Here is a 13,207-nt window from a genome sequence, read left to right as displayed (position 1 = left end):
CGCAACAAACCTCCACAAAGACGAAGGACAAGTACAGGTGAGCTGCAATGAAGCAGAGAACATTTACAAGTCACTCACCTTCGCCGCTGATGAAAGTCGTGGCGACTTCGCCGTTGTAATGGGGAAGTTCGACGAGTATTTTTTTCTCGCAGAGGAACATTATACATGAGAGAGCATGTTTTCACCAGCATGTCCAGCGGCCAGGCGAAACGGTGGAGAGTTTTATCCGAGCTTTGTATGACTTCTCAGGGCACTGTGAGTTTTGGAAATATACTAACTAAAAAGAGGAAAATATTTCCTCTTTACATGCACAATGCATAATTAAAATAGTATTGTGGTCGGGATACTAGACAAGGACCTCTCCCGCAGGCTACAGCTGATGAAGGACCTCATGTTGGCGCAAACGACCCAGATCGTCAGACAGTCAGAGGAGGTTGCAGCACAGGTCAGCTTGCAGGGAGATGCGGGAGGCTCAGTACAGGAGGTACGGGATAAATGGAAAAGCATGGACTGGAAATCACAACAACAACAGCGAGGCAGGCTACCTGCGGAAAAAAAATGGTCGGGGCGTGACAAGAAATGCGGTAAATGTGGGAAGACACAGCATGCCAGGGACAAAAGGTGCCTGGCAGCAAAATCTGTTTGCCATGGCTGCCGAAAAATGGGACACTGGGCCAGGGTGTGTCGTAACACCAGATCAGTGAATGAGGTTACTGAGAGAGAGAAAAGCGAGCAGGCCTCATATTTTCTAGGCTCAGTGTGTAATGCAAGAGGAAATAGTGAAGCATGGACTGTGCAGTTACGGCTAGACTCTGCCCCAATAGAAAATAAGATTGACACAGGAGCAGATGTCACTATCATAAACGAAGACACGTTCCACACACTTGCTCATAAGAGAACACTTAGAGCCTTCTAATCTCCCTCTAGATAGCCCCGGAGGAGAGCTGTTATGTCTCGGCTACTTCAAGGCCACAATAAGCTATAAAGGCAAAGACTACCTATCCAAGGTGTATGTGGTTCGTGGACGCAGAGTTAACAACCTTCTCAGCCGCTCCTTGTCAGTGCAGATGAACCTGGTGGGAAGAATTGATGAAGCAATGCTCATTGCTACCAGGAACCAACCACTTTACCGTGAACACGGAACACTAAAAACTGAGCCAGTCAAAATTCAGTTAAGGGACGATGCTGTGCCATATGTGGTGCATACAGCACGCCGTGTGCCTTTCCCCATGCTGCAGAAAGTGAAGGAGGAACTAAAAAGAATGGAGAACCATGGTGTCATTGAGAGGGTGACCCAACCTACTGAATGGTGTGCCCCAATGGTGCCTGTCTTGAAGAAGAACACAGCCAGGGCCAGGATCTGCGTCGATCTGTCAAAACTGAATAAGTCTGTCAAAAGAGAGCACTATATCTTGCCTACCCCTGAGGAAACAATGTCCAGGTTGAGTGGGGCAACGGTCTTCTCCTCGCTGGATACAGCCAGTGGATTTTGGCAGATCCCATTACATCACGAGAGTTGCAAACTAATGACATTCATCGCGCCATTTGGCAGGTATTGCTTTAAGAGGCTGCCCTTTGGGATAACAAGTGCACCAGAGATCTTTCAGCAAAAGATGTTGTTGACCTTAGAGGGGCTCGAGGGTGTGGAGGTCTTTAGGGTTGACATCCTGGTCTATGGGGCCACCATGGAACAACACGACACCCAACTTGAGAAGGTGCAGCAGCACATTGAGTTATCCGGACTGAAGCTCAACCGAGAGAAGTTGAGACAGAGCCAGCTTCGCTTCCTAGGGCACCTGATCAACTATTCTGGGGTCAGGCCAGACCCTGAGAAAGTGAACGCCACTCTTCAGCTGCCATCGCCAGAAAATGTGCAAAAGCGGATCCTAGAAATGGTTAATTACCTGGGCAGATATATTCCTGCTCTTGCCACAGTATGCCAGCCATTGTACAAGTTGCTTAAAAGCAAAAACAGTTGGACCTGGGGCCACCGACAGCAGGCAGCCTTCGAGAACATTAAGAGACATCAGCACCTGTTCTTGCCTTCTATGACGTCAACAGACACACAGCCGTGTCTGCCGATGCCAGTAGCCACGAGCTTGGGGCTGTGCTGCTTCAGCTTCATGCTGCAGAGTGGAAACCTGTTGCCTACTGCTCTAGACGCTTCACGGAGGTTGAAAAACGCTATGCACAAATCGAAAAGGAGTGTTTGGCGAGTGTGTGGGCCTGCAAGAAGTTTGATAAGTATTTATGTGGCTTACATCACTTCAGGCTTAAGACCGACCATAGACCTTTGGTGCCCCTGGTCAACAGCCAGGACCTTGACAATGTTCCATTGAGGTGTCAACGCCTCCTGATGCGGCTCATGAGGTACAAGCCGGAGGCCGTCTATGTTCCTGGCAAAACGCTTGTCATCGCCGATACGTTGTCACGGAGCCCACAGACTCAGGCTGAGGATGACACTAGCACTCACAGTGAAGTGGACTGCTACATAGCCACCATGTTACAGGGCATTCCAGCATCCCCAAGCCGAATGGAAAGCATTAAAGCAGCCACTGCAACTGATGTTGAACTACAGACTGTCATCATGTACATACGCAGGGGTTGGAGTGCATATGGAGGTAGTGTGCCACTGACCATCAAAGCGTACATGAAAGTGAAGAACGAGCTATCAGAGGCTGACAGCCTGGTCATACGAGGCTGCAGGATTGTCGTTCCAAAGTCACAGAGAACAGCCATTCTACAAAAACTACATGAAGGGCACCAAGGCCTCACCAAGTGCAGGGATAGGGCTACACAGACCTGAACCTGAAGTGGAGTTTGGAACTGGAAACGACTAATGACTAGGGGTGCAACAATACTCGTATCGATATTGAACCGTTCGATACAGTGCTTTCGGTTTGGTACGCATGTGTATCGAACAATACAAATTTTTTTATTTATTTTATCAACTTTCCTTCTGACGATGCTGTCTGTGTTGAGCGCTCAGTGGATCTGCGCTCAACAGTGCAGCCTAGGCGGAGTAGTCGAACACAGATTCACTGAGCGCAGGGAAAGCTAGCGAGACAGAAGTTAAGCTCTCCTTGCAACATGGAAAATTGAACCTCCCCCACCCTCATTCAGATCTGGCGTTTGGAACTATTTTGGTCTTCATGTGAAGTATGACCCTGACGGTAAGCGCGTCATGGACAAAAGTAAAACAGTATGTCGAATGTGCCACGCAATGCTCAATTACATTGGTGGGAACTAGTGTGTTAGCAGGTTAGCTCGTTAACGTGTTGGCCGTCCAGCCCCACGCACGGGGCGATCCGCAGTAGCTCGTTAACAGAGATTTGCCGTGTTGTGGCGTTAACGTCATTTCAGATTAACGCTGACAGCACTAGTGGGAACACAACGAATATGACTGCACATTTACTCCGACAGCATCCTAGTGCAAAGACAAGTGGAAGCAGACAAAAACAACAAGCACGCATGCTACAAACTTTAGCCGAGTCATTTAGACAGCCGTTAGCACATGATTCTCCTTATGGGGACCTGATATGTTTAATATGCTGCTGAGAATATAGCCCAGAAGAAGCGTATAGTATAGCTTTTATTTTGGAAAGAGACATTTCTCTGTAATAAACCCTCTTTTCCAAAGATGAGTGATTTCTCGATCAGATAGATTTATTTTTTATTACTTTGTTGTTTCAGCAACATTAAATTTAAAAACTGTACTTTTGAGTTAAAATATATATTTATAATTTTAATAAATGACAAATTAAAAAGGCATGAACATTTTTTTTGTATAGAAAAAATATCGAACTGTGACACCAAAGTATCGAACCAAACCGAACCGTGAATTTTGTGTATCGTTGCACCCCTACTAATGACATCAGATTTAAAGACCAGATTAGGGTGAGGACCCATTAGGTGATTAATGTATATGGTTTGTTTAAAGCCTGACCAATACTGTAGAGGAGTACTGATTCTTGTGAATTTTAGACGGACTGATGCCACAGCAAGATGAGCTAAAAATATTTTTTTCAAATACTTATGAGCCTAACTCTTTTGAGGCTGGTTTTGCACGAGAATTACGACAGATTATTCCATAAGAAATCATGAGACTGCCAACAAACTAAGGCATGGCCTTCGCAGTGTGGACCTCTCTCTTTCACACTTTCTTTCTCTCATGTATACCTTTCTCCAGTGATGTCTCTTTATGGTGTTCCTGGTTATTAGCATCAAAGCCCAGAACTGAGTGAAGGACTGCTTCAAACGTTTGTAGTACTTCCTAAAAGCAGAAGAGCAGCAGCACACAAGGGATTACATTTGCACATAACTGAAAGCAATGTCCTAAACCCTTTAAGGACTATACCCTTTCACTACCTCTATGAAATGCATCTTTACTGGTTTTCTGTACAGTGGGTTAGTGCAGTTTCAGAACTACTCTTCACTCAGTCTTCCTGTGAGAATGTCAATGTATTCAGAGACACAAAGCTCCTACAGTTAAATGCAGTTGAAAGGTTCTGTTCGGTTTCTTTAACCAGACCTGTATTTAAACATCCACACTGATATAGCTTCAAAATCAACCCACTAACAACTTAAAATATAAACAGTGGATCGCATGTTGACCTAGACTAGTTTTAATTTTTACACTGCTTCCTGTGTGAAAATAAAAATTTTAGTGGACAGGTTTCCAAATCTGAAAAATATGAAAACAAAAAGAAGATGCACATTCTCTGTCATATGGGCCTGTATGAATAAACTTTCTGAATCCTTTATCATCTGCAACTGAAAATAGTTGTGAATGATTACTATACCTTTCTAATGTGACATTGTTATCCCTGGCTCTCTTTCCCTCAGCTCTGTTCCTGTGCTACTGCAAGTGTAACTACTGTCCCTCCCCCCTCTTCCCAGCGCAAAGCATAAGGCTCGCGTGCAGAGTGAAGCGGGAAAAAAGTGCAAGAGAGAGGGTGAGAGAAAGAAAAAAAAAAAAAAACCCAATAAGGAAGCAGGCTCGCGTTGTTCACATCAAAGAGTCGGCTCTAAGAGCCGTTTAGTTCGCGACCGACACATCACTAACGCGCACAAGGCAATCGACATTACGTCGCTAACAGGGATTTGGCGCGTTAATGCGGTTATGGCATTAACATCATTTTAACGAGATTAACGCTGACAGCACTAGTACATATATGTATATATATATGTGTGTGTGTATATATATATACATATATGTGTATATATATATATGTGTGTGTATATATATATATATATATATATATATATATATATATACACATATATGTATATATGTGTATATATATATATATATATATATATACACATATATGTATATATGTGTATATATATATATATATATATATATATATATATATATATATACACACACATATATATATATATATATATATATATATATATATATATATATATATATATATATATATATATATATATATATGTGTGTGTGTGTGTGTGTGTGTGTGTGTGTGTTTATATACATATATATACACATATATATATGTATATAAACACACACACACACACACACACACAGGTGTGAAAAACTGTTTGCCCCCTTCCTGATTTCCTTTTTTTGTTTTTCACACTTGATTTATTTACACACAAATGTAAATATTAGACAAAGATATCATTATGATTAATGAGGAAAAAAATGAAAACCTACATGGCCCTGTGTGAAAACGTGAAAGCCCCCTAAACCTAATAACTGCTTGGACCATTGCTTAGCAGCAACAATTGCAATCAGGCACTTGCAATAACTGGCAATGAGTCTTTTAGAGTGCTGTAGAGAAATTTTGTTTTTTCTTGAGCCATGGACTTGCTGGTATGTTTTGGATTAATGGTAGCCAAACAGCCCCAGACAATCACACTATCACCACCATATTTTACTGTTGGTATGACGTTCCTTTTCTGAAATGCTGTTACTTCTACACCAAACGTAATGGGACACACACCCTCCAAAAAGTTTAACTTTTGTCTTGTCAATTCATAGTGTATTTTCCCAAAAGTCTTGGAGATCATCAAGACGCTTTCTGGCAAAACTGAGACAAGCCTTTATGTTCCTTTTGCTTAGCATTGTTCTTGGTTCTTGGAACTCTGCTATGTAGGCCGTTTTTGCCCAGTCCCTTTCTTATGGTGGAGTCAGGAGCACTGACCTTTGAGGCAAGTGATGCCGGCAGTTCTAAGGTCTTTTACCACAATTGCCACAAGCGTTATAAGTGGGGTGGGGGTCACATTTTCACACATGGCCATGTAAGTTTGGATCCCCCCCCCCACTTAATATTAGACACCTTAATTTGGAAACTGATTTTTACTTAATTGTGTTACCTTTGTCTAATATTAAAATTTGTTTGATGATGATGAAACATTTAAGTGTGACAAACATACAAAAACGTATGACATCAGGAAGGGGCCAAACACCACTTTCTCAAACACCATTGAATGACTGCATAGATTGCATAGATTTCCCCTCTCCCTCAGCAGACCTGGCCTGGTGTCCTCGAATGTGGCTCTGGATGACAATGGCTTTCTGTTTGAAGAATCTAAAGTTCTTCCTGCAGAGGAAACCCCTTATGTTTCTCTGGATGGTGATGGCAGCCCATGTTTGAGTGCTGCTCCATTTTTCTTCCAGCTGCTGGTACAGTTGCTCCTTAAGGAACACCTAAATGTAGTTGCATATACAGTAAATGAAAATCTGCTTTACCTTTCTAATTAAAAACAAACTAAATGGTGAGATGACTGAACAATTTGTCACCTTGGTGAGTCCCAACTGGTACTGTCCCTCCTCAGCATCCAATATTTCCAGCAGAGCCACTGTCTGATCTCTGTCTGATATTTCATTTAACTGCTGGGCCTTCAGAACCCCATACCTGGATCAGAAAGACATGACACCTTTAAGACCTTTAAGCACCTTGTCCAACATTTGTGCACACACTCATAATGCAGTGGATGCCTACACTGCAAAAACTCAAAATCTTAACAAGTATATTTGTCTTATTTCTAGTCAAAAAAAATCTAATCACACTTAATATAAGACAGTCCCCCTACACAGTGTTTGCAGTGATTTATTTTATTTATTTTTTATTTATAATTTTGAACACACGTCACAACAATTAAGAGGACCCGAGGGAAGCTCGGAAAGCTAAGCAGAAGTTCTTTGGAGAGGAGAGTGACTGCCGTTGGTTGAAAAGAGAGGTAAAAAAAACCAAACTTCAGTGGTGTGGAAACATTATGGGTTCACGGAGTCAGACGTGGATCAAGTAGACATAGTGTGTAAACTTTGCTACAGTGTCGTAGCTGCACCACAGAGCAACACTGCAAAGTTCACTAAACATAGATGTTTACATTTTTCATTTATTTCTTATATTGCAAACATTTGCACTGTTATCAGTATTTGCACACTATTTTATATTATTTTTTTAAAGTCATTATTCAATACATTGTTATTGTTAACCCTTTAAAGCCGGTCAGAGCGGCAAGCTCCGTTTTGTGTAACTATTTTTAAATCCCTGTAGAACCTGAACCACGTAAGCTAGCAATAATTTTTTTTGCATATGAAACCAGAGGAGTTGTACTTACATCTTATGCCATCAGCTTGTCCCAGGTCACGGTTTCCTTCCACATAAAGCTTTGCAAAAATTGCATAAAAAGCGCTTGCAGGAACAAAAACATAATATTCCAGAAACACGCTTTGCCGATGTTGGTAACACTTCCCACATTGAAACAGACTCAGCGCGAAATATCTCATGTCCGCCATTTCCTGTCCGAAACAGGAAGTGACGCCATATTCGCGGAAAATGTAGTTTTTTACTTGTAGGCCTTAAAAGCCTATACTGGTGTTTTTATAAGTCATGTTTGACTTTTCTGAATAGTTTCTGGGATGTTTAGAACTCGAATTGCACTGCTGGAAATAGTTTATTTTGATGCACATGCTGTTTTCTTTACAAATTTGCATCATAGGATTGTTTTTTTGTTTTTCCTGCAGTATATAAAAATTGCTGTATCTCCAAAATAAAACTATGAAGACACTCAAAATAAATTTCCTGTTGTTGTAAACTATTTTTTGCAACTTTTTTGTATTTAAAGTTTTGAGGGATAAACCTCTTAAATTTCTCCAAGTAGAAATATATGTAAAAAAAACAAAAACAATTTTTCTAATTTTTTTTGTAGTTTATTGCACTTTTTTGCAATTAATGTAGTTACTATGGACTTAATGCATACATATTATTAAAATATGGGCTATAACAGTTGTATTGATGTATAGCAACTTGAAATGCTCCCACAAATGGCACTATAGCATGTAAAAAAATAATATAAGCTCTGGCGGACTTGGTTCTATGGTAGGTCTTAAAGGGTTAAATAAATATCGTCAAATAATCGAGATCTCAATTTCAGTGAAAATAATCGTGATTATCATTTTTGCCATAATCGAGCAGCCCTAGATAGAAGTAACAGTCCTATAATAAAAATCCTACTTAAGTGCATGCCAAAGTTCTTATGATTAACAGACACTAAACAAAAAATTAAATGTCTGTAGTTTTAGTCTTTGACAAATCGATTAAATCTGTCAACAATAAGCTTTCTGCATATGTTTATGGCAGTGTTTCTCAAATTTTTTGTTATTCCCCATTTTGGAAGCCGAATAACATTCAGGACCCACTTCTCCCTTCACATTTTCTTTTGTTTGTTTATTTTTATTTTAAAAAATACAGTCATTTATCTTAGATTCACTTGTGTTTTTTACTCTGGTTTTTCACACCACTGTTTTATTGAAATTGAAACACTCTGAATTTTTGTTTATAAATTTAAACTGAAAAGAGTGAATAGTTGCATGTAGTTTGAGCTACATTAACGTTCATGAATGATCATCTGCTTGGAGGAAAGTGAGAAGCAAACTATCTTTTACCAATGAGCTCAGCACTGTATGTATGTTTGCAGCACCTTGAGACAAAGTAGGAGTACTGAATCCTTATTGGAAAGCCTTCTTTCCGGATGTGGATGGTCTCCAGCAACCCCGCATGCCTCAGCTGTGCTGACACATAGTCCACATCAAAGATACCAGGAAGCTGATAAGAAACATGTGAGAAGTAACACATGGTTTTACATTGTCTTGTAATTAAAAAAATCTCCAATTTCATGAATAGTAAGGGATGTCATAATACTACTTTAAGAGATTTTTATCCATTGTACCATTTATCCATTTAAATTTCACTGTAAATGTAAACTATGTCGTTCAAAAAAACCTATTTATTATGGTCATACAAGCATTACTGCTACATATTGGTAAACAGCAGAGTAGCTGACAAAAACTGGCATCTTGGTTTCATGGTCCCAGTTCTCAACATCTCAATCTAAGCATTACACACCTAGGAACAACTAGTGTAATTTCATGGCAACCCAATCCACAGGTTTCATCTTCAAATTGTTGACCTTCTTTAAACTTCTGAGCCCTGAGTTGTCAGTAATAATGATACCAACCCAAGTCTCTAACCCTAACATAAACCATTACTAGACAAGCAAATAGTACTTTTTTGAGGGAAAAAAGTAAACCGAATTCAATTTTTTTGTTCATTATTCTAAATAGGGTTAGAATTAGGGTTAGAGTCCTCAGTGATGATTTAGACCTCATGACTTGTGACATATGTGTAATGTAGAACAATTTCTACACAAGTTAATGGAAAAGAAATATGTGTATTACTGTAAAACTGGTCTTGTTACCTTGACATAGTTTGGCTTCAGACAATGAATGAAGGAAGTTTTGCATCTAGAATATCAAAGAAAAATACAGACACAGGTTATTCCTGAAGGCAGAGTTAAAATCAAGAAAGCCTGAACTGCAAATGTTTTTAATAATAAATCCTCTATTTTGTTTTGACATCAGTGTCTACCGTTTGTTTACTTGTCAAAAAAAGTTGCTGTATAATCATAACTAAACTTGTATCAAATGAATCTGTCAAAACTATTTAATATATGCTTCAAAAATGATTTTTGCCTGAAAGATTAACAATGGCTTTTACTGGCATTGAGACATAGGGTCAACAGTAAATGAAGACAGCACTACGAATGGAACCCATTTGCTAAAACTGTATTTTCTACACAAGCAGTGAAAAAGTTTCCCTTCTGATGATACTGAGCTGGCTTCCAAACAAATCCACAGACTTGATAATGATGCTCTGTATCAGCCAATTTCCTCTGTTGGTACCTCTCCAAGCGGGTGGTAAGTTCAGTCAAGGACTGGAGGAAATGCGAAGCAGCAGTAGTGGACTGTTGGCGCTGGCCCCTCCTCTTCCAGCCCAACTCTGTCTGCTGAACGTAACTGTCCTGAACCTTCTGGAACAGCTCTGACACCATCTGTGGCCATATAAAAGTTATAATGTATAAATATCCCTATAAAATATGCAATTTATCTGTAGGTGCTTGATTCTACATATGAAAAACAGTTTAAATCTTGGAACATTGTAATTCTCACCCATTCTGGTGAGAACTGTTATGAGAATAGGCTTTATCTCTAAACACAAAGTGTTCCCTCAGTTGGAAAGCCACCTGTCTCATAACTTTTAGTTAGAGCCTACACCACCCACCAAACATCAAAGATGTCCTTTATTGGACTAAATTTGGTCAGCTCTATCAGTTATGCCCTTTAAAAAAGACTTCAAGACTTTGTTGATATTTGGTTATAAACTAAAAGGATACTGGAATAATATCTAGCATCAGCCGCTGATGAAAAAGAAAGGTGGGCAGTGAGTGAGGACAGACAGTGATGAGCATCAGAATATTTGGATGTTGACCCCTTTTAAGGGCGCATTGTCTCTTTTAAGGAACAATAAGGTAAATATCAAACTAGCAATAAGATTGTTTACATTTATCTCTCAGTGCAGTCGACTTTAATCTGTTAAAATTAGATTGAAAATATCAAAAAACTTCTAATTTTATGGATGAACAGCCAATGTTGCAGCCAATTACTGTATAAAAGATGGAGGACACTGTTCCTATTACTCCCACTGTGCAAAAGCAAAGCCCACAGGATGTGACCGTGAACAATTCTTCACAGCTGTGTTACTACCATAGTCAGTTTTTATGAATAGCAATTCACTATCCTTATTTTAGACAAAGATATGCCATCAGCAGCCCAGTTATTGTAAAAAACAAACTAAAAACCAGCAACAAACAACTTAAACAAAAGATCACAAAGAAAGAACAATACAGTATCCACATCTGAACCAAAGAGTAAAACAGTGAAATGTGGATTATTAAACATTAGGTCTCTCTCCTCCAAGTCTCTGTTAGTACATGACTTAATAATTGATCAACAAACTGACTTACTCTGCCTTACAGAAACCTGGTTACAGCAGGATGATTATGTTAGTTTAAATAAATCAACACCCCTGAGTGACTCTAACTCTATGAATTGAATTCAAAATCCTGCTCCTCACATACAAAGTCTTAAATAATCACTGTTTTAGATACGGGCGACACGGGCGGTTGCCTGGGGCGGCATCACGGGCATTGGCAAAAAAAAAAAAAAAATGCTCGTACTCGTGCTGCCCCGACGTCAGCCAGTGCATATTGGGAATGGCATAAGCACCGATCGGTTTTCTATCGCCCATTTGCTGGGAGTAAGGGCGCCCTTCGTTTGCGAGGTGCGCCTGCTGCTTCCGGCGCAGAGAGGAGAGGGCGGGGCGGCGGGGGATTTTCTGACCGGCAGGAGCAGCATCTAATAACCAACTCGCGAAGTAAGACAAAATAAAAACAAACCAACAAACGCGAAAACACCAAACATTTTCATTTATATTCAACTTACTCTTAGCTGCTGTGTGATTTCCCTACAAGTAGAGAGTAGCCATACTTTTATGAATGGGTAGTATATACACCCTGTTTGACTCCAATGTCACGTGGTTTACCTTACTGCGACTCCTGGCAAATAGCTCCACCACTTCTGTCCTAAACTGGTCGTGGTTCTTATTCAGGAAATGATGAACCTGGAAAAAGATGGTTATATTATTTTTTTTAAATTAAACATTAATACGCACACTGTATACAACAGGGTGGTCAATACCTGATAAGTGACAGGTCCAGCATAGTGGTAAATAGTGAAGACTGGCAAAGGGTTCCTGGGCTTGGCATAGTAGAGGCTGTTTCCATGATGGTAGTGGCACTTCTGGAGGAATGTGTGGTCAGTGGCCTGTCAGTGACATACCCCCACAACCATCCCAGAAGAACAATTAAGCTTTACTTCAAAGTTTAAAAAAAACACACACAGATGTAGAGAAAAAGGAAAAAGCACTAGAGATTGTGTACAAAAGATAGGAGCACCTTGAAACATGAAGCTAATGTGAATGCCTTTTTACCTGGATTATTTTTAACAGTCACCAGGGCAACTGCTCTGGTTGCAAAAAGCTATCCCACAATTCACTGGTTATTCCAGGCAATTCTGTTAAAGGAGGTCTGTGGAATCTCTGCAGAGGCCCCTTTACAGCAGTGTTGATTGTATTAGCGTGCACCTCTTGCTTGCACACACTGTGCAAGCTAGAACCGGACAAAACAGTTATGAAGATTGCACTGTATGTGCTATATGTCATGTATCTTGTAGCCTTGTAGCCTATTGCACTTGTAACTCGTTTTTGTTGTTGTCACATTTAATTTGAATAGATTAGAATATTAATTTATGTTCCACATTACAGTTTGCAATATTATTATATAATTTTTGCCTAATTGAGTTTATTATATAATTAAATGCTTCATTATTATTTTTCTCAGAATTTTATGTGTTATATTTAAGTTGTTTACTATGCCACGCTGTGAGAAGTAATTTTATTTCATACCTCGCTTTATTTACAGTGGGATGTTTTTAAGAGTAACATGCTCCTTCCTCCTCTTTCACCATGAATTGCAATGTGTCCACCAGACTTACGTACCGCACTAGATGTGAGAGGGAACCACTTAAATACAGAGTCTTTGTCACATAATGGACTTTTGTTGCATATGGCCAGACCCTTATGTCTTTCTCTTTTAAAATGTTTGGTTCATGACACCTTTTGTTAACTGTTCACATATACATTACTGCTGTTTCACTAGAAATGATTTTTGAACATTTTCTGAATCATTTGTTCTACGTTATACGGCCTATCTTGAGGTTTCATGTGCACTATTTTGTTTGCAAGTTAAAATGAGGAAATTTCTACTT

The 13,207-nt window shown here is 39.7% G+C and overlaps 1 protein-coding gene across 1 annotated transcript in view; it reads right to left on the bottom strand.

Annotated features, from left to right (window-relative positions):
• Positions 1 to 13,207, bottom strand: part of myo15b (myosin XVB) — a 68,122-nt gene that overhangs the window by 43,232 nt on the left and 11,683 nt on the right. Inside the window, exons 4-11 of the mRNA XM_087845225.1 lie at positions 12,080 to 12,205; positions 11,925 to 12,002; positions 10,226 to 10,374; positions 9,742 to 9,787; positions 8,965 to 9,089; positions 6,779 to 6,893; positions 6,510 to 6,685; positions 4,180 to 4,273 (exon numbers count right to left, since the gene is read on the bottom strand). Of these exons, the coding sequence (XP_087701351.1) occupies positions 4,180 to 4,273; positions 6,510 to 6,685; positions 6,779 to 6,893; positions 8,965 to 9,089; positions 9,742 to 9,787; positions 10,226 to 10,374; positions 11,925 to 12,002; positions 12,080 to 12,205 (909 nt within the window). The remainder of the gene's footprint in view (positions 1 to 4,179; positions 4,274 to 6,509; positions 6,686 to 6,778; positions 6,894 to 8,964; positions 9,090 to 9,741; positions 9,788 to 10,225; positions 10,375 to 11,924; positions 12,003 to 12,079; positions 12,206 to 13,207) is intronic.

This window comes from Neolamprologus brichardi, chromosome 8 (assembly GCF_056152115.1).
Source record: "Neolamprologus brichardi isolate AB-2024 chromosome 8, ASM5615211v1, whole genome shotgun sequence".
In the NCBI taxonomy this organism is placed as follows: domain Eukaryota; kingdom Metazoa; phylum Chordata; class Actinopteri; order Cichliformes; family Cichlidae; genus Neolamprologus; species Neolamprologus brichardi.
The sequence above is the reverse complement of the archived record's forward strand: the minus strand, read 5'-3'. Positions and strand labels throughout refer to the sequence as shown.